At 41.4% G+C, this 22,913-nt stretch overlaps 1 protein-coding gene across 3 annotated transcripts in view; it reads left to right on the top strand.

Moving 5' to 3' along the window:
• Positions 1-22,913, top strand: part of LOC145358230 (enhancer of polycomb homolog 1-like) — a 228,550-nt gene that overhangs the window by 176,053 nt on the left and 29,584 nt on the right. For all 3 annotated transcript variants that reach the window (XR_013889457.1, XM_080212085.1, XM_080212072.1), the window contains 7 exons: positions 6,511-6,656; positions 7,049-7,255; positions 13,896-14,044; positions 15,160-15,319; positions 15,768-15,944; positions 16,906-16,995; positions 22,693-22,841. Coding sequence is in view for 2 of the 3 variants with exons in the window: in XM_080212085.1 (XP_080068211.1) it covers positions 6,511-6,656; positions 7,049-7,255; positions 13,896-14,044; positions 15,160-15,319; positions 15,768-15,944; positions 16,906-16,995; positions 22,693-22,841 (1,078 nt within the window). In the remaining variant the exon portion in view is untranslated. The remainder of the gene's footprint in view (positions 1-6,510; positions 6,657-7,048; positions 7,256-13,895; positions 14,045-15,159; positions 15,320-15,767; positions 15,945-16,905; positions 16,996-22,692; positions 22,842-22,913) is intronic.

Below are 22,913 nucleotides of genomic sequence, written 5' to 3'. Positions count from 1 at the left end.
GGTCAGATTTTCAGAGGCATCCAGTAAACTTAATTTCCATCTTAACACACAAGATAAGGACTAATAGTTAATAGACAGAAAGAAATCAGTGAGAGAAATGGGGCATGCTCAGGTTGATCTTAAGACTCACCTGTCTCTTATGTTGGAGCTATTGGGGATCTTCCATTAATGTCTCTATAGTCTGTTGAATGTTTATTGATGTCTCATTTTTACATCCACAGGCAAGTCGGTCCGCCTTGTTGGCCAATAAGGGGCATACACGCGGTGGGTTGTGAGAGGACTGCACTTGGATGTTGCTTCGAGAGTTGCCTAGTGCTTCATGTCTGTTAGTGCGCACTTAAACTGGACCATCTGATGGGCAACACGACAGCTCAGTGACTATCACTGTTTGCTGTGCAGTTACAGGGACCCAGATTGGATCTCCGGCTTGGGTCGGTGTCTGTGGGAGTTTGCACATTCTACCCGTGCTTGCATGGGTTTTCTCCGGGTGCTCCAGTTTCCTCCCACACCTCAAAAATGTGCTTTTAGGCTGATTGGTGTCAATAAATTGTCCCTAAATTGGATCTCCCTTAATCTGGCACACATGTAATTCCCTGAATTTGCACCCCTTTATTGTGGAGTCCACTAGAGGTAGACAAAAGTCATAGGTAGAAGAAAGACTTGAATGAGGCACTCAGAGTGTTAAAATGGGCGGCACGGGCTTGTAGGGCCGAAGGGCCTGTTTCCTGTGCTGTGCTGTTCTTTGCTCTCTTTGCTCTTTGACACTCTATAACTAGTGGAGTGTCACAAGGATCCCTGCTAGGACTGCAGCTGTTTACAATCTGAATGATTTGGGCAAGAAAAACTGAGGGATGTTTCTGGGGGTTTGCTGACAATACAGAGCTAGGTGAGAATTGAAGCTGTGAGCAGGGCTGAGGCTTCTAATATATAGATGGGTTAAATTAATTGACAACATCCAAGATCAAATGTAATGTGAGAATGTACTTGGTTTTCCACTTTGGCGAAAATAGAAAAGCAAAATATTTTTCAAAAGGTGTGAAACTTATAAGTGTTAATGTTCCATGGCACTTGAGTTTACTTGTACAGGAAATAAAAAATTAGCACGCAGATGGAACAAGCTGTTAGAAAAGGAAAATGGCATGTTGCAAGGGGATTTGGAGTGCAAAAATAAGAAACCTTATTGCAATTACACAGGGCTTTAGTGAGATCGCAACTGGATACTGTGCACCATTTTGCTTTTAATTCTTGAGGAACAACATAATTGCATTCAAGATGGTAAAGTGAAAATTCACAGTTCAACCCTTTCAACGTAGGACAGGCTGAGGAAATTAGGTCTGTACTTGAGTTCAGAAGAATAAGAAGTGATATGATTAAAACAAACAAGATTCTGAAGGGACTTGACAGAATAGATACCGAGAAGCTGTAAGTTCTTTTGGTGGGGTGGGTGCATGGGTTCAAAATAAAGGGCAGATCATTCAGGACAGAGATGAAGTTTTTTCACTTGAAGGGTGGTGAATATTTGGAATTCTCTGCCCTAGAGGAATGTTGATGCCCCTTTGTTAAATATATTAAAGGGCATGATAGATTTTTGCTCATGGAACAGAATAGTGGGTGGGTAGTGGGTGGGCAAATTGAGTTGGAACAGTATGAGATTTACCACAGAGGAGCTGTGGCAGCATTTAGAAAACTAGGTTAAATATAAAAGGTAAATCTACAGTGCAAAATCCAAAAGATGGTTAGGATGAGTGTCCATTCAGTCTATTTTATGATTTAGCTGGATGGGGTATGCAATGGTCTTCTCATTTCATCTTTCAGTATCTTCTGTCTGAACTCTAATCCATTAACATCTTGTGTGTCCTTCCAATAATCATTTCAGACTAAGAGAAGGGGCAGGTTCTCCTGAGTTATAACTTGGGCCTTTGACACTAAGGACTAACTTAATGCTCTGTCTCCAGTGCATGAATGCCTCACTTGTGTCTCAGTGCACTGCAATGCAATTTAACCATAACGATCTGTTATTTTACAGTTACCTGCGTTCTCAATGGGATATCAGTATTTGTTTTCTACAGCAGTCCAGACAATTATTGCTACCTAATCAATCAATTATTGATATTTTGTGCTATCTTCCCATATTTTGGAAAACCACAGTGGACATGGGTACCACATTGCTTTTTAAACCAAAGGGGATGGCAGTTTTATTTGAATGACTGACAGCTACTCTATAATTTTTATTTTGGGAAACAACTGCTCTTAAAAATCTTTCTCCCTGTCATACTGATCAAATCATTCCATCAAGGCTGAAGCCAACAAATTTAGAATTGTCCTTCCAAAAAGTGTTGTATTGCTAGGGAATTAATTATATTTATATACACAAGTGTGCATTTCATAATTACGAACAGGAGGAAACAATATCCAGCCCATTGAACCTGTTCCATCACTCCTTTAGATGTGGCTGGCGTATACTTCGGCTCTATTTATCACTTTTGTTCCATATCCCTCGACATCTTTGCCTATAACTCTATCGATCTTAGACTTGAAATTTTCATTTAGCATAGATTTTGCTGAAGGGGGAAATGTGTTGCTACGTACAAAAGTATGCCTTTTCACTTCTGGCTCAAATTTTAAGGTTGTGCCTTTAGTTTGGGATTTTGTACTATATCCTTTATAAACACCCCTTGGATCTCCCTCAGCTTTCTAAAAGCAGGGGAATATGTGCTTAATTTATGCTGCCTCTCATGGTTTATCGTTTTAAGTCCTGATATTCTGGTGAATGTGCACTAGTTTGCCGTATCTTTCCTGTGGTTGTGATTTGTTTCATTTTTAAACTTGGGAGCGAGACAGGAGTTGTGTTTATATTTGAACAATCTGAATGTTTTCCATTTTTCTTCCCTTCCTTCCCACCCACCCACCCACCCCTGCAAGCGTTGTTTTTGTCTTGATTCTTTATTTTCTCTGCTGCTTGCATGCATTTTTGCACACATTATTGTTTGCACCCCACAAAAATTTTCATGCTGTCTTTTTCCATTTTTACATTCCGCAGACAGCCCGCTATGTCCCTGCTACCCACTGGCACTTCCACTGTAATACACTGTGCATAGCGCCCAGGGACTCTTCATGATGTAAATTGTTTTGCTAAAAGCAATAAGAACATAAGAAATAAGAGCAGGAGTAGGCCATCTAGCCCTTCGAGCCTGCCCCACCATTCAGTAAGATCATGGCTGATCTGTCGCTGCTCAGTTCCACTTTCCCGCCCTCTCCCCATAACCCTTAATCCCCTCTCTTATCAAAAACCCATCAACCCGCGTCTTAAAAACATTTAGCAAGGCAGCCTCCACCACTTCAACGGGCAGAGAATTCCAGAGATTCACCACCCTTTGAGTGAAGAAGTTCCTCCTCAACTCCGTTCTAAACCGCCCCCCTTTTATCTTGAGGCTGTGCCCCCTAATCCTACTGTCTTTTTTGAGCGGGAAGAGTCTCTCCACCTCTATCCTATCCGTCCCATTCATCATCTTATATGTCTCAATGAGATCTCCCCTCATTCTTCTAAACTCTAACGAGTACAAGCCTAGTTTATTCAGCCTCTCCTCATAGCTCAACCCCCTCAACTCCGGTATCAGCCTAGTAAACCTCCTCTGCACTCCCTCCAAGGCCAAAATATCTTTGCGCAGGTGCGGCGCCCAAAACTGCACACAGTACTCCAGCTGCGGCCTCACCAATGCCCTATACAGCTGCAGCAAGACCTCCCTACTTTTATATTCAACCCCCCTCGCTATGAAGGAATTATAGTAGAAGCACAGCTTATAATGCATACATATAGGATGCTGATTTAACCCAATTTGAAAATAACTTGGAAATATAGTTATTTGGTAAGTGGTTCCAGAATATTGGATTTGGGAATGCCAGAGCATAGTGAGGTTTGTTTTTAGGAGGGGAGGTGGCATGGAGAGATTCCTTGCTTGTATTTGGCAGTAGTATTTCCTATTCCTCTAGTCTAGCAACAGTTGAATACTTGAAGTCAGCAGCAGTTAACTACACTGACCATTTAAGTGAATCGTTCGGGTATCACGTTTTTGCTGACAGATTTGCATGCGAGTAAATGTACATTCTGTATTTTGATCGACTTGCGGTAGAGTGTTATGGAGAAACAAGTTTGGCATTTGGAATTCTCATATGAGTGAGTAGGCTGTTCCACAATTTGTCACCTTGAGTGATGTGCAGCTTTGCCCCATTTCCTTTCCTAAAGCACCTTCACATCTCACTGGATCAGTGAATATTTTTTAAAAATAATTATTTTTCTTACAAATTTTCAAATTAGCCAGGTTGTGTTTCCTGGACATCAGGGTGTTATCGGTATTTACTGCTACCTCTGAGTGAATATATTTTTGTGTTTCACTTAGTACTACTGTTATTTTTTTATAGGCTTGACTGAAAGCAAGGGTCTTGGGCATATTGTTAGCTCAGGTGGTTTTTTTTATAAAAAGGGAGAACTGACAGATGGGATTGAGGCATAAAATGAAAATTTAATATTCAACCGTGTTGCTTTGCAGTTCGTTCATTGTGTGCATGACAGTACTGACTTGCACAAAATGCAGGCTGCACTGGGGGGGAAAAAAATGCCTCCGTTCTTGCAAATTATTTTACTTTGTTACTGTAGTAACGAAGACTCCAGGCGATCAACAGCAGGTGGAGTGACAGCTATTTATTCACAAGAAAGAAAATCTACTTACAAGGAATCGTTTGCAAGCAAATTAACAGCAAACCATAGAAAATCACAACCTGCTGGCCCAGGCCGCAGATGCATGTTTTAAAGCCTGCCCTCAGTTCAAGTTTACACACGTTTCCATCCTGTTGGTTGGGGAGTTGCATGGATCTAAAATTTACTGAACCTTTGGCTCCCCAAAGCCTGTCCTCTATCTACAAGGCACAAGCCAGGAGTGTGTTGGAATATTCTCTATATGCCTAGATGAATGTAATTCCACAACAATCAAGAGGCTTGACACCATCTAGGACAAGGTAGCTCCCTGATTGACATCCCATCCACTACCTTAAATTTGACTCCCTTCACCACAGTGTCTGCCAGATATGCGATGCACTGCAGCTACTTACCATGGCATCTTCGATTGCACTTTCCAAACCCATGATGTTTACTAGAAAATCAAGGGCAGCAGATGCATGGGAGTGTCACCACCTGTAAGTTTCCCTTCAAGCCATATGCTGCTGACTTCAACTGTATCCGCTGTCCCTCCAGTGTCACTGGATCAAAATCCTGGAACTACACCATCTAGACTGCAGCAGTTGAAGAACCACTTCCTTAAAGGCAATTATGGGTGGGCCATGAACCCTGGCCCAGCCAGTGACACCAACACCTGTTTTCTCTTCCTCAAAAGAAAACCTTTTTTTTAAAAAAAGGGGTATCTTTAGTAATTGAAGAGTGATGTGGCAATTAATACAGAATAAATGGAGAAATTGGAACATGAAAGATTAAGGGATTATGTACTGACAATGACAGTAAATGATAAAGGTAAAATAATTATTCCAAAATTGAAACATACTGTGGCAACTTGCAAGCTGTCCCCAGCATACTCTCTAATTCTATCTTCTACCCTCGTTCTCCATTAGAATTTTGAATGGACCTGACTTGTATTAAATTGATCTTTCGCTACACCCTAACTATAACTAACATTACACTCTACACCCTCTCCTTTCCTTGTCCCCTATGTATTCTATGAATGATATGCTTAGTGCTCAAGAAACAATGCTTTTTACTGTATACCAATTCATGTGGCAAATCAAAATATCATGGAAACTGTTAATTACAAGAGTTGTAAAACATAGTGCTTTGCTGAAAATGTGATCTTTACTAATATGACAAGAGGTTTACTGTGTCATCTGTGATGCCTGTTGCAAAAGTAGTTCCAGACTGGTAGTTTGAGACAAGAATGCATAGTAATGAAAGAAAAGGGTTAGTTGTGTTTTAAGACTGTATGTCTCACTACTTTGCATATGAATTTTGAACTTTTCAAAACTGAGTTATTGTGGGATCTCTTTGCAAACATTAAGCTAACTTTTAACTAGTACACTTCATTGCACTCTTGTGGCTTAAAATAATCCTGGTTTCCCTTAGCAGACCAGAATTGATTTTGAAAACCATGTTCTAAACTTTTGTAAAATGTGTCAAAAACTTGTCCTTTAAGTAAAGCAATATCACTTTTAAATACCTGTTGTGCGCTAGGAAAGAAGAGAAACAATAGTTGGCTTCTTGTATGGAATTGTTCATTGATTTTCATTATTTGGTAGGGTCCAACAAAAATGATTGCCATATCTTCCTATCCAAACAAAGGAAAAAGGCACTAATAACTACCAACATAAATAATTGTTGTTTTTGCCTTCCATAATTGCAAATTATCAAATTAAGCAGAAGTTTTCCATGAAGGCTTAAATTAAAGATGCAGAGTCATATTGAAAGTTATTTGCTTGATTAAATTCTGAATGTAATTTTCTTTAATCCAGCTTTTAGCTTGGACGCTGAGCAACCAGATTATGATATGGACTCGGATGATGAAGCATTTGTGAATAAACTAAGAAAGAAGATGGACATCACTCCTCTGCAATTTGAAGAGATGATTGATCGGCTAGAAAAAGGCAGTGGCCAGCAGGTATGAAAAATATTTACTTGCTATGGTTGCATTTAATGTGTCTTTACCTTAGCATTATATCAAATTTTATATCAAATCTGATGCTTCTTTTTAGGAGCAAGAAAGGGGTAGATGATCTTGACAAATGTCTTAATTTTACTCAGCAGGACATGGGATCTTAGCAATTAGTGTTTGCTGTGTAAAACGGATATATGAACAAAGGTGTGTTTTAGAATGAAATACTGAAGCAAAGTCGCTCGGACTTGAAGCAGACTTTTATCTCTCGACAAATGTTGCCAGACCTGCTGAAATTTTCCAGCATTTTCTGTTTTGGTTTTAGAATAAAGTTAAATAAGGTATGTTATTTAAATTTAGTCAGTAGTTTAACAGGCATTTTGATTTGTTTTTGTTAGCTGGTAACTCTCCAGGAGGCAAAGCTGCTGCTGAAGGAGGATGATGACCTCATATGGGAAGTGTATGAATATTGGATTCGGAAAAGGAAAAACTGTAGAGGTTGTTCGCTTATCCCAACTGTAAAACAGGAAAAACGGGATGGTTCCAGCACTAATGATCCTTATGTTGCCTTCAGGAGAAGAACAGAAAAGATGCAGACCAGAAAGGTTTGTTTGATATCATGCATGATTGCCAGTTAGAAAAACATGCCATCTATCGGGCAGCTAGTAATCACTTCAGAAAACTCTTTAGAAATTTTTAGATTTCAAAATTCTGGATGCATAAATTAAAATTAGCTGATTGCCATTTTATTTTTAAAACCGTTGATTTGTTAATATTTTTTAAGTGTCAATTTATTGTACCACCATTATATTTATAATTTGGAGCTTTAAACATCAATTGTTTGAATAATATTTAAAGAATGACACATCATAGAAAAGATCAAAACTCATGATGGAGAATTGCAGAATCGTTAAATGCACAGAAGCAGGTTATTCCGTCTGGCTGTCTGTGCAATTTACTTGGTGCCTTTCTCTTGCTTTCTCCCCATTACCCTGCACATTCATTGTTTCATTGCCTTCCATTGTTTGCTGGAGCAAACAAGTGAAGGAACAGAGAGAGAGCTAAGATTTTACCTGTTAAAAACCTGTTTAAATTAAGTTTAAAGCACTTTGTTCTTTGTAGAACTGTTTAAAGCATTTATTTATTGTATTTACTGCTTTAAGAATTCTGAGGGAGTGGTTAGCAGGCAGTTGTGGGCCATCAGCTTTAAATCAGCGCCAGGTTTAAAAGGAGGCCTGGTGTAGACAGCGGGCAGCGTCTAAGTGGGCAGCGGAGTGAGTGGGAAGCAGAGTGAGCTACTAGGGCTTAATATCAAAAAGGGCTGGAAGGAAAAAAGGCCAGGTGAGTTCGTTTGAAAAACAAAAAAAACAAAAAAATTTTTTCAAAACTACTACAGTGAATAATGGAGGGGCATGTGATGTGTGGTTTCTGTATGATGTGGGAACTGATGGACCCTAGGGTTCATCCCAGTGACCATGTCTGCAGTAAGTGCAGGTTGCTAGAGGAGCTCCAGCTCAGGGTAAATGAGCTGGCCTCTGAGCTACAGACACTGAGGCTCATCAGGGGGAGAGAGTGTGCCATTGTCAATGGGGTTCAAGTGACATCCACCCCCCCCAGACTGGCTAACTCTAAGGGTCAGGGACAAGAGGGGGCTGCTGGGAGGAGGAAGGGGGGTGAGGAGCGGAGGCCTCAGCCTCTTAATCTGCATAACAGGTTTGAGGTTCTTGCTTCCAAGTTGGACGAGAACGAGGCAGGTGAGGTTGGTGAGCAAGCTGCACACGGTACAGTGCTGCAGCAGGACATAGGCAAAGAGAAAGGGAAAAGGAACGTAGTAGTGATTGGGAATAGTGGGGTGAAGGATATTGACACTGTCCTTTGTCACAATGACAAAGTGCACAGAAGAGTGTGTTGTCTGCCTGGTGCTCGGGTCCGGGATGTCGCATCTGGGCTGCAGAGGAACCTGGAGTGGGAGGGTGAGAATCCGGTCGTTGTGGTACATGTGGGTGCCAACGACGTAGGCAAAATGTGAACTGAGGATCTGGGGAGGGAGTATGAAAAGCTGGGAATGGAATTAAAAAGTAGAACCGACAAGGTGGTTATCTCTGGGCTACTGCCTGAACCGTGTGCAGATGGGCGTAGGGTTGACAGGATTAAGGAAGTGAATGGGTGGCTCAGGGATTGGTGTGGGAGGAATGGGTTTGAATTTATGGGGCATTGGCACCAGTATTGGGGTAGGTGGGACCTGTTCGGGCAGGATGGGGTTGGTCTGAACCGTGCTGGGACCAGAGTGCTGGCGAATCGAGTAAACAGGACTGTAGACAGGGCTTTTAAACTAATTGGGGGGGGTGCGAGGGTAGGTGACCTTATGAGGTCTAAAGTTAAGGAGAAGGTACAGGTAAGGGAAGAGGCCGAGGATGTCCCAATAATAAAGGGAGTAGGGGCCATGAGTATAGTTGGTGGCGTTGCGGCAAATAGGGTCCAGGTGAAGGCTGGGATGAAAGCACTTTATCTGAATGCACGAAGCATTCGGAATAAAGTGGATGAGCTGATGGCGCAGATCGACACAAATGGATACGATCTGGTTGCCATTACAGAGACATGGCTGCAGGGTGACAGGGACTGGGAGCTGAATGTACAGGGCTATCAGGTGTTTAGGAAGGATAGGCAGGAGGTAAAAGGGGGGAGCGTAGCTCTGCTGATTAAGGATAGCATCACGGTGGTAGCAAGGGATGATATTGGAGCAAAGGAGGAAAGGGTAGAATCGTTGTGGGTGGAGATTAGGAACAGCAAAGGGAGGAAGACGCTGGTGGGTGTCGTCTATAGGCCCCCGAATAATGATCTGGAGATGGGGCGGGCTGTTAACGCGCAAATAAGTGCGGCGTGCAGGAATGGGACGGCCGTAGTTATGGGGGATTTCAATCTGCATATTGATTGGTCGACCCATGTTGGACGTGGGGGGCTCGAGGAAGAGTTCTTGGAATGCTGCCGGGATAGTTTCCTCGAACAGTGTGTGTTGGAGCCGACGAGGGAGCGAGCTATCTTAGATCTGGTGCTATGTAATGAAGCGGATAGAATTAGGGACCTTGTGGTGAAGGATCCTCTTGGGGAGAGTGATCATTGTATGGTGGAGTTTCTGGTGCAGATGGAGGAGGAGAAAGTGGGTTCCCGGACACGCGTCCTTTGTTTGAATAGAGGGGAATACGGTAGGATGAGAGAAGAATTGGCGAATGTGGACTGGGAGAGCGCGTTGGAGGGAGGGTCTGTTGAGGAGCAGTGGAGGATCTTTAAGGAGATCTTTCTTGGTGCTCAACGGAAATTTATTCCAATGGTCAAAAAGGATAGTAGGAAAAGAGGTAATAAGCCGTGGATAACGAAGGAGGTGAAGGAAAGTGTTAAACTAAAAGCGGAGGAATTTAGAGTAGCTAAGAGTAGTGGGCGAGAAGAGGATTGGGAGAGGTTTAAATGTCAACAAAGATTAACAAAGAAGTTGATAAGGAAGGGTAGGAGAAACTATGAAGTTGGGCTAGCGCTTAATATAAAAAAGGATAGCAAGAGTTTTTATAAATATATAAAAAGGAAGAGGCTGGCTAGGGTGAATGTTGGTCCTTTAGAGGATGAGAAAGGGGACCTAGTGGTAGGGGATGGGGATATGGCTAAGGTATTGAATAACTTTTTTGTTTCTGTCTTCGTGGAGGAGGACGTGAATAATTTGCCGGGTGTTAGCGATGGAAAGGTGGTAGGACTGGAGGGTCTTAATGACATTACTGTTACTAGAAAGGCGGTGCTCGACAGACTGGAGGGGCTGGTTGTGGACAAGTCCCCAGGACCGGATGGAATGCATCCGAGGGTTCTGAAAGAAATGGCGGAGGTGATAGTGGATGCCTTGGTGGTTATTTTCCAGACGTCGCTGGATTCCGGGGAAGTGCCGGATGATTGGAGAACGGCTAATGTTACGCCGTTGTTTAAGAAGGGTGCCAGGCAAAAGGCGGGGAATTATAGGCCGGTTAGTTTAACGTCTGTGGTAGGTAAAATGTTAGAATCTGTCATTAAGGAGGAAATTGCGAGGCATCTTGAAGGGAATTGCTTGATAGAGCAGACGCAGCACGGTTTCATTAAAGGGAAGTCGTGTCTGACAAATTTACTGGAGTTCTATGAGGATGTGTCTAGGGCGGTGGATAGAGGAGAGCCGGTGGATGTGGTCTTTCTAGATTTTCAGAAGGCGTTTGACAAAGTGCCTCACAAGAGGTTATTGCAGAAGGTCGAGGGACATGGAGTTGGGGGTAGGGTGTTAGTGTGGATAGAGGATTGGTTGTCAAATAGGAGGCAGAGAGTGGGGGTCAACGGGTGCTATTCGGATTGGCGGATGGTGACTAGTGGAGTGCCCCAGGGGTCGGTGCTGGGGCCTCAGCTTTTTACCATTTATATAGATGATCTGGAGGAGGGAACCGAGTGTACAGTGTCGAAATTTGCTGATGACACCAAGATTGGGGGAACGGCAAATTGTGCGGAGGGTGTGGAGAGTCTGCAGAAGGATCTAGATAGGCTGGGCGAATGGGCCAGGAAATGGCAAATGGAATTTAATGTTGGCAAGTGTGAGGTGGTCCACTTTGGTAGGAAGAATGGTAGGAAGGACTATTACTTACGGGGCGAAAAACTGCAGCAGGCGACGGTGCAGAGGGACCTCGGGGTCCTTGTGCATGAGTCGCAAAAACCCAGCTTGCAGGTGCAGCAGATGGTCAGGAAGGCGAATGGGATGCTGGCCTTCATAGCGAAGGGGATTGAATATAGAAGTGGGGAGGTCTTGCTGCAGCTGTATAGGGCATTGGTGAGGCCGCAACTGGAGTACTGTGTGCATTTTTGGGCGCCGCACCTGCGCAAAGATATGTTGGCCTTGGAGGGAGTGCAGAGGAGGTTTACTAGGCTGATACCGGAGTTGAGGGGGTTGAGCTGTGAGGAGAGGCTGAATAAACTGGGCTTGTACTCGTTAGAGTTTAGAAGAATGAGAGGAGATCTCATTGAGACGTATAAGATGATGAATGGGATGGATAGGATAGAGGTGGAAAGACTCTTCCCGCTCAAAAAAGACAATAGGACTAGGGGGCACAGCCTCAAGATAAAAGGGGGGCGGTTTAGAGCGGAGTTGAGGAGGAACTTCTTCACTCAAAGGGTGGTGAATCTCTGGAATTCTCTGCCCGTTGAAGTGGTGGAGGCTGCCTCGCTAAATATTTTTAAGACGCGGGTTGATGGGTTTTTGATAAGAGAGGGGATTAAGGGTTATGGGGAGAGGGCGGGAAAGTGGAACTGAGCAGCGACAGATCAGCCATGATGTTATTGAATGGCGGGGCAGGCTCGAAGGGCTGGATGGCCTACTCCTGCTCCTATTTCTTATGTTCTTATTCTGTTCAGATAACCAACTCGCTCCCTTTTGAATACTTTGGTTGAACCTGCTCCCAACACTAGTTTTTGAACTCTTTTTTTACTAATTTTGCCTGTTGCTTTATATCTGTGCTCCCTTATTCGTGATCCTTTTATGAGTGAAGTTTTTCCCCCTACTCTGTCCAGACCCCTTATGACTTTGAATACTTCTATCAAATCACCTCTCTGAGGAAAGTAATCCTAATTCCTCCAATCTAGTTGTATCTTTTATTAATTTTCTTTTAAACTAACAAATTCCTCTATTTCTAATGAAATACAAACAAGATGAATTCCAAAACTTCATTTGCCTGAGGTTATATCAACATATTGGTATCAATTGCTTCATAATTTTTATAAACTGCAGTGTCCTGACCGTTTAAAGCATGCTGTTTTGCTCAGGGAAATTTTAAAATAGTCTGTGATCCTACTGGTAACGTTCTAAGGCTTTCTAAAACAGAGGCACATGTAATATGCGTTTGAAGTTGAATAGAAGAGTAGGCTCAAGAACCCTTATTTCTTGTACTTAAAACGTTAACTATTTAATAAATATAATCAACATTTGAGTCGAGCTCTCCATTTACACATACGTTTGTAGAGAATGATGCAAAATTTGGGTGAATAACTGCAAGACCCGTATGTTTTGAGGGCTCTTTAGTGTTTCCCTTGTTTTTAAAGCCTTAGAATGTGCGAGGATATGGTGACTGTTGAACTCTGGAGCCAAAGGAATAATTGATCTGGAAACTAGAGCAAAATTATTTATTTGTATTGAAGTAGCAATTAGTCATCTTCAATGGCTTTAAAGCCTAGGGAGCTGTAGCTGACTTTTCCTTTTAAATTTTCATGAGTATTCTAATATCTTCACACATTCTACATTGTCTTTCTGTTAGTTATCACTTGGCATGAAAAGATTCCCTGACATTAAATGTGAAGGATGCATGTGGAGCTGAGGTCTGATAATAGGATGCAGTTGAGGATTGTATTTTGAAGTGGCTGTAAACTTCCTGATGTTCTGGGTCTTTGTGAGATTGTTGTCCTGGGACTGTAATTCTGGATATCATACAATCATTATGATGCAGAAGCAGGCCATTCAGCGCATTGAATCTGCTCTGACAGAGTATCTTATCCAGGCACCCTCCCATAACATCACACCTTTCCCATGGCTAATCCATCTAGCCTAAGGGGCAGTTTATCGTGGCCAATCCACCTAACTTGCACATCTTTGGACTGTGGGAAGAAACCAACGCAGACATGGGGGCAACCTGCACACAATCACCCAAGGTCAAATTGAACCCATGTCTCTGGTGCTATGTCATCATGCTGCCCTCATGGGGAGGGAGCCTTTAAAATGTGTCCTCGTGGCCCACCTTCCCATTTTGAGAATTGTTAAAGTATTGTAGCTTGAACCTTTTTTTCTTTAGCTACATGATAGTTTTACTCAAAACTTTGGTAAGATGTAACTGCTTCATACAGACAAATTAGTCAAAGTTTGCAAAACCACTGCCAATGACTGTAGAAGTGGATTGTTATTATATTAGTCAATATTTATGTTTCTCCCCAGAAATGCCCCCGATACATTGGGATTCTGTTTCTGTTTGGCAAGTTGACGTACACGACCATAGCTGGTTAGATTCTTGACTGACCAGGGAGTCAAATGGGAGGTAGACAGGAAAACAAAGGTCACAATCAGATGAGCCATGATATTATCAAATGGCAGAACAGGCTTGAGGAGCCAAATGGCCACCAACTTTTCATTCATATGTTCATATAATTAATGCTATTTGTTCTAGAGTCTAATGAAGCAATGAACTAAATGGCTTTCATTTCCTGCAGAATCGTAAAAACGATGAGGCTTCATATGAAAAGATGCTGAAGTTGCGAAGGGATCTAAGTCGAGCTGTAACTATCTTAGAGATGATAAAACGCAGAGAGAAAAGCAAAAGAGAGCTGCTGCATTTAACTTTGGAAATTGTAGAGAAAAGGTAAATATAAATTGTTCTGTAATGTATTTATTTATACGTTAATTTCTTAAAAATGGAATAATGTGAAGATTTTTCAAAGTGGTTTTGAAGCTTGCATTTTGTTAAAATGACGGTGATTGATTAGTTTATCTTGAACTTACATAAACAATATTTTTTTGAAATAGTTTTAATCCATAAGGTGCACGAGGTCTTGTATAGAGGGAGAATTCTATACTATTTTTGTGTTGGTAATATGCTGAACATATTGGAATGTTTCTGTTGTATCACTCGTCTTCAGTTACATTCCTATTTTTGCTATTAAAAGTTTTCTAACTAATTTCTTCTGGTATTGCTCATAGACAAAATTTAATTTTGGTTTGATTTCCTGTAAAAACTTTATGCTAGCTATCTATGTCTCTCTGTTTCTGTATCTCTCCTCCTTTTTCTCCTTCCCTCCATCTTCCTGTGCCTCTTTCTTATGCCTCTAATTTTTTTCCCCTACTTCAGTGTAAAATTGTGTTTTCATATCCTAAATAAAAGAAGTGTGGATCTCTGGGAATAAGTAGGTTTTCTGGTTTTAGAGCAGCATAATGGGAAATATAACCATATGGGCTGTTGCTATGTTCTAATTGCCATGACAATAAACCAATGACAAATTGCTTATCAGAGATGTAAATTAGGCTAGCTCTTGATTTCAACTGTTGATAGTTTTGCTGACTGAATTACTTTGTTCTATCTGACTAGAGCTCCATTGCAATTATCTGTCATATAAAATTTAAACGATCTCAATAGATCCATAAGGTCAGCAAGTGACCAGGGTAACCTATTAAGAATAATATGTGGAGCAATCTAAGAGTTAATTACTGGGTAAATAGTAAAGGAAGCACTTTCCACCTTGCTGTTTTTTTATCTTTTTCCATGTTTTCACTCCCAGATAAGACTAGTAAGTTTACTTGCCTCTTGCTGACAAAATTGCCTTTTGCAAATTCATTTATTTAGGTAGACATGATACAAATTCATTATAAGATTGACGTTATGCTTTACAATACCTTTTTGTGTCCTAGACCACAATAACCGCTTGACTGCTATGATCTGTAAGAGTAATTTGACTGAAAATGTGTCCTTTGCAATCCTAGGCACAGTCTGGGTGACTTCAGTGGCGAGATTCTATCTGAAGTCATGGCGCAGCGGCAACATGTGAAACCTACCTACACTGTGCCCATCATTCCAATATCTAATAGCAATCAGTTTAAACATCAAGAATTTATGGAGTTTAAAGAATTTAAAGTCAATAAGGTGAGATTTGATCACTTAACAAAATGGATATAATGTTCAATAGTACAGGTCAGGGTAACATATTTCAAAAAACGAAGCAAGTAATGTGCTAAAGATAATCTCCTTTGAGTTTTGATGTCATCTGTTAGTGTAGACTAGTTCTGACTGTGGTAAGAATTTTATGTCATGGCTTTGCTAAATCTTGTTCTGCAAACTAATAGATTTAAGAACAAAGCAGTTTGCAATTCAGTCAATTTTCAGGATGTTTAAGCGGAAGTTCAAGGTTTCTTCGAAGCATATTTGAATTACTGTAGATACAAAGGGCAGAATGGTCTACTGCAGCACTATTCCTTGCATTTGCAAATTATTTGATTTCTTTGCAAAGTTACATATGTGTGTAATAATAATCAACTCTCACTGGCAATTGCAATTTAGTATATCAATGTTTCCTCTGTTAATTGTGTTGTAGCAAGAGAATGTGGAGATTATACGACCTAAGAGAAAGTACGAGAAGAAAAAACACAAAGTCTTACAACCAAGTGCTGCTGCACCTCAGCAAACAAGCCCTGCTGCACTGCCAGTCTTTAATGCAAAGGACATAAACCAGTATGACTTTCCCAGCTCTGATGAAGAGCCCTTCTCACAGGTCTGTATCATGCTTAGTTATTGAAATTAATCAGAGTATCTAGTTCACTAACAAGCTAAACTTCTCAATGCAACTCATGCAGATGTAACTCCGTGCCAGTTGTGTGTGTGTGTGTGTGTGTGCGGGGGGGGGGGGGGGGGTGGTTGGTTGGACGAGAAAGTGGAAAGAAGGAAAGTAAAACAATTACGGTTTGGGCCAACGGGCAGTGCAGAAATTCAGGTTGAAGTTGAATGTTGGGAGAGTGTAGAACAGTGTTCACCTGGGGATGTGACAGAGCTAGAGGTTGAGAAGAAAGGTAAAACTAAGTTAGTGATTGTCAGGATGGGAACAATACGGGCAGGTTGAAGATAGAGTATGCAGCATAGTACAGCATTGCGGAGTAGACAACCTGGAGATGTGGGGCAGAGAAAAGTGATGTCAGAATTCTGTCTGAAGCTTAGAAGAAACTGGCTGTTATGGTAAACCCGTAATACTAAAATTGGGCAGAGAGGCAATTGTGATGTAGATGGTGGGGGAGAAGTTGGGTAGGACAAAAGAGAAGCGGCTAAGGAAAGAGGAAGAGTAACAGGTAAAACATGAGGGAAGGCAGATAATAGGACTATACATAATGCTTCTTCAACATGATAAAATATTGAATGAAGATGGGGAGGTCAATAAGAACGATGGTTAGTGGCAGTCCACAGAACTGGATTGGCAGATGGGAACAGGGAGATATATTCACAGGCATGTCAAGGCTACAAGTGAAACTGTGGTCAACATTATGATTTTGTAGCCCTGGTTTTATCAGCCCAAAGCATATCTGTGGGACACAATAGGAAGCTCCAGAATCTCTATATTCAGAGGCAGACTAAAAAGGGGCTTCTGTAAGCCATCACAAATTTACAGGGGAATAGACAATCAGACTCTGCTGAGCCTTTGAAAATAGAATGTAAGGTTGAAATTTATCTTTCCTGTGTTGAAGGTCCATTCTGCATCCTCGGAAGCAGAGGAAGAGAATGATCCGGATGGTCCTTTCGCTTTCCGAAGGAAAGCAGGATGTCAGTACTATTCTGTAAGTACCAAAACTTAGATGCTGTCAAGGATAGATCTTTATTTAAAGATAATTCCATGTTGTCTTTGTTTTAATCATAATTGTTATATATTTGTAGTTTATTTGCAATTAGTGTGTAACTTAAATTTTCATGGACTCTCTGGCATTTGCTGACCTGTTAAATCTTTAAATTGTTTCAGTACCATAGTATATGATTTTTCATTTATTTCAGAGAACAGATTGTTAGTACCAATCTAGGCTGGAAGTTTTTGTACATTCTTTGCCAAAAATTAATGTCCCTATCAAGTCTTGACACAAAATTAATTGACTGATATACTTGGGCTCAACTAATATTAAATGATAATTCTGGTGCTTATTCTAACTTGCCACAATCAATTCTTAGATACTTGGGTAATTGTAGCGTAGACTTGACCAGGTGTGGGTATTGCGAAGTTCCTTGGTATTGCGTATTCTTTGTAACTGGACACAACCCAGAAGTGAATTCCTGCCGATGCTTAACTTTTGTATTACTTGTTTTGTTATTAATTTTTTTCTACCATTTTGGTACTTTCCATTATTTGTGCTTTGATTACTGTATTAAGTGTAAAAACCTGATCAAAAGTGCTCTCATGTCTGTTGGTAACAGGTGAACCAGGCAAATTGGATGACACAGATCAGTTAGATATGTGATCCCATTACTCTTTCAAATGACAGCAAAACTTTTTCAGATTACTCCACTAAAAATTTATTTGATCTTAAAAATATAATTCTTCTGCTCCTTGTAGTCCATTTCCTGAACTATCTAGCTGTGTGTTTAATTTTCCAATATTCCAACAAATTCGAGGAAGGTTCACTTAGATTGAAAAATAGCAAATTTAACACTAGTCAAACAGGAAACCTCAGGCTATTTAACTTAACATTTTCCTTATGGCTGATGTTAGGAGCTATTATTAAATGCATTTTCGCAGGGCACTTGGATAAATTCATGGTAATAAGGCAACTCAACATGATTTATGTGAGGGGGGAATCATGTTTAATTTATTAGAGTTCTTAGTAGAATTAACCGTTTGCTTTGTGAATAAAGGGTAACCTGTGGATATTATTTTAATTTCCAGAAGGCATTTGATGAAGTGCCACATCAAAGATTATTGCAGAAAATAAAAACTTGGTGCAGGGTCATATATTGGCATGGATAAAAGATTTGCTGGATAACAAGAAACAGGGATAAATTGGTCATTTTCTGCTTGGCAGGAAGTAATGATTGATGTGCCACATGAATGAGTTTGAGGGCCTCATCTTATTTATCACTTGTATAAATGACTTTGGTGAAGGAACCAAAGGTATGGTTGCTAAATTTGCCAATATTAATAAGTTAGGTAGGAAAATAAGTTACGAAGGGGACATAAGGAGGGTGCACACACATGTATGTTACGTGAGTGGGCAAAGATCTGGCAAATGGAGTATGATGTTGAAAAATGTGAATGGTCCACTTTGGCAAGAAGCATAAAACGCTTCAGATTACAATCTCCATGCCTCAAATGGGGGCACGGTTGAGAAGGCAGAGCCTTCATGAATAACCTCAACTGGTATGGGAATTGAACCCGTGCTGTTGATGTTGCTCTGTATCACAAACCAGCCATCGAGCCAACTGAGTTTATACAGGACATTGGTGGGCTTACATCTGGAGCATAGTGCATAGTATTAGTCTCCTTATTCAAGGAACGTGTTGAAAGTAGTTCAGGCTTACTACAGTAATACCTGGAATGGATGGGTTGTCTTATGAGGAAAGATGGGATAGGCTGGGCTTGTATCTGCTGGAGTTTAGTTGAGCATGAAGAGACGTGTATGTTTCAATCAAGCCGCCTCATGCTCAACTAAACACAAGACTGAGGGGCCTTGACAGGATGGATGTCGAAAGGATGAGGTCACTGTTTAAAAATTAAGGGTTGCCCATTTGAGAGAGCGATTAGGAGAATTTCTTTCCCTCAAGGTAGTGAATCTTTAGAACTCTTTCCTCCAAAAGGCAGAGGAAGTAGCCTTTGAATTTTTATGTTTGAATGGTAGGCTCATGAAGAAAATAAGGAGGTGTGGGATAGAAGGAAATTTGGCCGATTTGGATAAGTAACTGGCTGTCTCATAGAAGACAGAGGGTGGTGTTGGAGGGAAAATTTTCAGACTGGAGGCCAGTTACCAGTGGTATGCCACAGGGATCAGTGCTGGGTCCTCTGCTATTTGTGTTTTTTTTAATCAATGACTTGAAGAGGGGGTTGAAGGGTGGGTTAGTAAATTTGCTGCTGACACCAAGATTGGTGGAATAGTGGATGAGATAGAGAGCTTTTGTAGGCTGCAAAGAGACATTGATAGGATGTAGAGCTGGGCAGAGAAGTGGCAAATGGAGTTTAACCCTGATAAGTGTGAGGTGATTCATTTTGGTAGGACAAACTCGAATGCAGATTACAGGGTCAAACGACAGGGTTCTGAAGAGTGTGGAGGAACAGAGCGATCTTGGGGTTCATATCCACAGATCTCTGAAGATTGCCACTCAAGTGGATAGAGCCCTGAAGAAGGTTTATAGTGTGTTAGTGTTTATTAACAGGGGGTTTGAGTTTAAAAGCTGTGGAGTTATGCTGCAACTATACAGGACCTTGGTGAGACCACATTTGGAATATTATGTTCAGTTCTGGTCACCTCTATAAGAAGGATGTGGAAGCATTGAAGAGAGTGCAGAGGAGGGTAGATCTTTTGAGGAAAGGTTGAGGGAGCTGAGGCTTTTCTCTTCAGAGTGGAGGAGGATGAGGTGACTTAACAGAAGTTTATAAGATGATGAGGGGGATAGAGTGGACGTGCAGAGACTATTTCCTCAGGTGGGTGTAGCTGTTACTAGGGGGCATAACTTTTTAAGGTTCATGATGGGAGATATAGGACGGCCGACCAAGGTAGATTCTTTACTCGGTGGTTGGAGTGTGGAATGCGCTGCCTGCTGTAATAGTGGAGTTGAACACTTCAGGAACTTTCAAGCAGTTATTGGATAAGCACAGGGAGCACACCAGAATGATAGAGTGTGGGATAGCTTGATCTTGGGTTCGGACATAGCTCAGCACAACATCAAGGGCCAAAGGGCCTGTACTGTTCTATGTTTTATGTCAGAGCTAGACACATTCTTGATGAGCAAGGGGTGTAAGGTTAGCAAAGGCAGGAGGAATGTGCAGTTGAGGTTACATAAGAACATAAGAAATAGGAGCAGGAGAAGGCCATCTAGCCCTTTGAGCCTGCCCTGCCATTCAATAAGATCATGGCTGATCTGTCGTGGCTCAGTTCCACATTCCCGCCCTCTCCCCATAACCCTTAGTCCCCTCGCTTATCAAAAACCCATCAACCCGCGTCTTAAAAATATTTAGCGAGGCAGCCTCCACCACCTCAACGGGCAGAGAATTCCAGAGATTCACCACCCTTTGAATGAAGAAGTTCCTCCTCAACTCCGTTCTAAACCGCCCCCCCTTTATCTTGAGGCTGTGCCTCCTAGTCCTACTGTCCTTTCTGAGCGGGAAGAGTCTCTCCACCTCTATCCTATCCATCCCATTCATCATCTTATACGTCTCAATGAGATCTCCCCTCATTCTGCTAAACTCTAACGAGTACAAGCCTAGTTTATTCAGCTTCTCCTCATAGCTCAACCCCCTCAACTCTGGTATCAGCCTAGTAAACCTCCTCTGCACTCCCTCCAAGGCCAAAATATCCTTGCGTAAGTACGGTGACCAAAACCGCACACAGTACTCCAGCTGCGGCCTCACCAATGCCCTATACAGCCGCAGCAAGACCTCCCTACTTTTATATTTCAATCCCCCTCGCGATGAAGGCCAGCATCCCATTCGCCTTCCTGACCACCTGCTGCACCTGCAGGCTGGGTTTTTGCGACTCATGCACAAGGACCCCCAGGTCCCTCTGCACCGTCGCCTGCTGCAGTTTTTTGCCACGTAAGTAATAGTCCTTCCTACCATTACAGTAGTTCAACCATGATCTTATTGAATAGCAGAATAGGCTGATTCTTTTGTTTGTATATTCAGTCTTCAGTAGATTGTACCTATATAAGGAAGCTTCAAGTTAAGTGTGCCATGTTTCTTTGATTTGTGTGTGTTGGAAGTTGCTTTGAAATCTAATCTGAATATCTTCAGATGAGTTTAAACAAGTACTTGCAAAGCACTGTATAAATAAATGCAAGTCTTTAGATTGTCCCAAAATGCTTCACAGCCAATAAGTCTAGTGGTATAAGAAAACAAAATGCTGGGAAATCTCAAGTCTGGCAGCATCTGTGGAGAGAGAATAGAGACACCGTTTTGAGGCTGGGTGACCCTTCATCATCCAGACTTGAAATATTGGTTTTAATCTTTCTGCACAGATGCTGCCAGACCTGCTGAGATTATGCAGCATTTTCTGTTTCAGATTCCCAGCAATGTTTTGCTTTTAGCCTAGTGGTGTAGTCAAGTCGCAAAGGCAGATGTGGCACCCAGTTAGTATACAGCAAAAAAATTGATAAATGACCAGTTTGTATGTCATACTGGTTAAGGAATAAATATTGGTCAGGACACTGGATGCATTCCTCTTGTTCTTTACCATCAGGTATTTTCCATCCACATGAACAGACAAAGCCTCAGTTAATTTACAGACCAATGGACTATTGGGTTTATATTGTTGTTGTCCTAGATTTTGTTTGAGTTCTTGAATAATAAATTCAACCTGCAACCTGTCACTGAACAATGCAGGCAGGTGACCTCAAATGTGTTTTTCTGCTAAGCTTCTTCCTCGTTTTTCATACCGCCACCAACTTTTTTCAAGATATTGAATTGTCATTTCCATAGCTGAAGATTCCTGACATTAGGATAATAATTATGAGCTGCTCATTTTCTGTAGAAAGCTATGTTCCATGTAAACTTTTAAAAAGGAGAGAATCTATGTCCAAATGTTGCATCTAATACAGATTTTGACCAATAACCCTGCATATGACTGAAACGTAATGGTCTTATTCAAATTTTCTATGCGCTCAACTAAATTGTAATTGAAAAATAGGGAGCATACCAATCATTGAGCAGGATAAAAATAACCAATTATGAATTTCAAAATCAAATCAGAAATAGCAACAACCAACAAACCAAGCTTGTCATATTGTGATTGTTTTAGTTGACCAGTCTCGGTTGCCCATTAACCTCAACTCAATGGACATTTGTATTTCTGTACTTTAAATGCTTGTAGCAGTGTTTACCATGGAATACTTGCGTATTTGATAAAGCTGCAAGATACTTGCCGAAACCGTTGTTGTTTGTCATCTGGTTCACTTATGTTCTGTGGGAAGGAAATCGCCCACCTTTACCTGGTTTGGCCTACGTGTGACTCCAGATCCTTGTGGTTGACTTTCAGATGCCCTCAAACGGAGGGCAGTTAAGGATGGGCAATAAGATCTGCTCCAGACAAATCCTGAATTTTTTTTTGGAAAGGAAACGTATTCACACAGCAAAATTATTGAAATAGAAAACACTGCACTTGAGCATTGAGCACTGTACAGACATTGCTTGTGTAATGTAATTGGTTAAAGCATTCTCTTTAAATGCAGTACTGACTTGAATAATCAGTTGAAAGGAGAGAATTATAGTAATTATTGGGAAAGGGAGTTTTGCTAAACTGCAAATTTCCTTCACTGAGATGAATTTCTGTTCGTTCTTTCAGCCTCGCTTGGACCAAACAGGGAACTGGCCATGGTGTAGTCCAGAAGAGGGAGGGTTGGGAGATATTCGCTACAGATACTGCCTCACCACACTGACTGTCCCCAGGAGGTGTATTGGTTTAGCACGAAGACGTGTTGGACGAGGCGGAAGGTCAGTAAATCTAGTTGATTTTTGTAAAGTGCTGAGGAACTTGCACTTACAGAAATGTTTAACTATAATCTG

The sequence above is a fragment of the Carcharhinus amblyrhynchos genome, chromosome 2, assembly GCF_965287045.1.
Source record: "Carcharhinus amblyrhynchos chromosome 2, sCarAmb.v2.hapA, whole genome shotgun sequence".
Taxonomy (NCBI): domain Eukaryota; kingdom Metazoa; phylum Chordata; class Chondrichthyes; order Carcharhiniformes; family Carcharhinidae; genus Carcharhinus; species Carcharhinus amblyrhynchos.
This window is presented reverse-complemented; position numbering and strand designations above follow the sequence as displayed.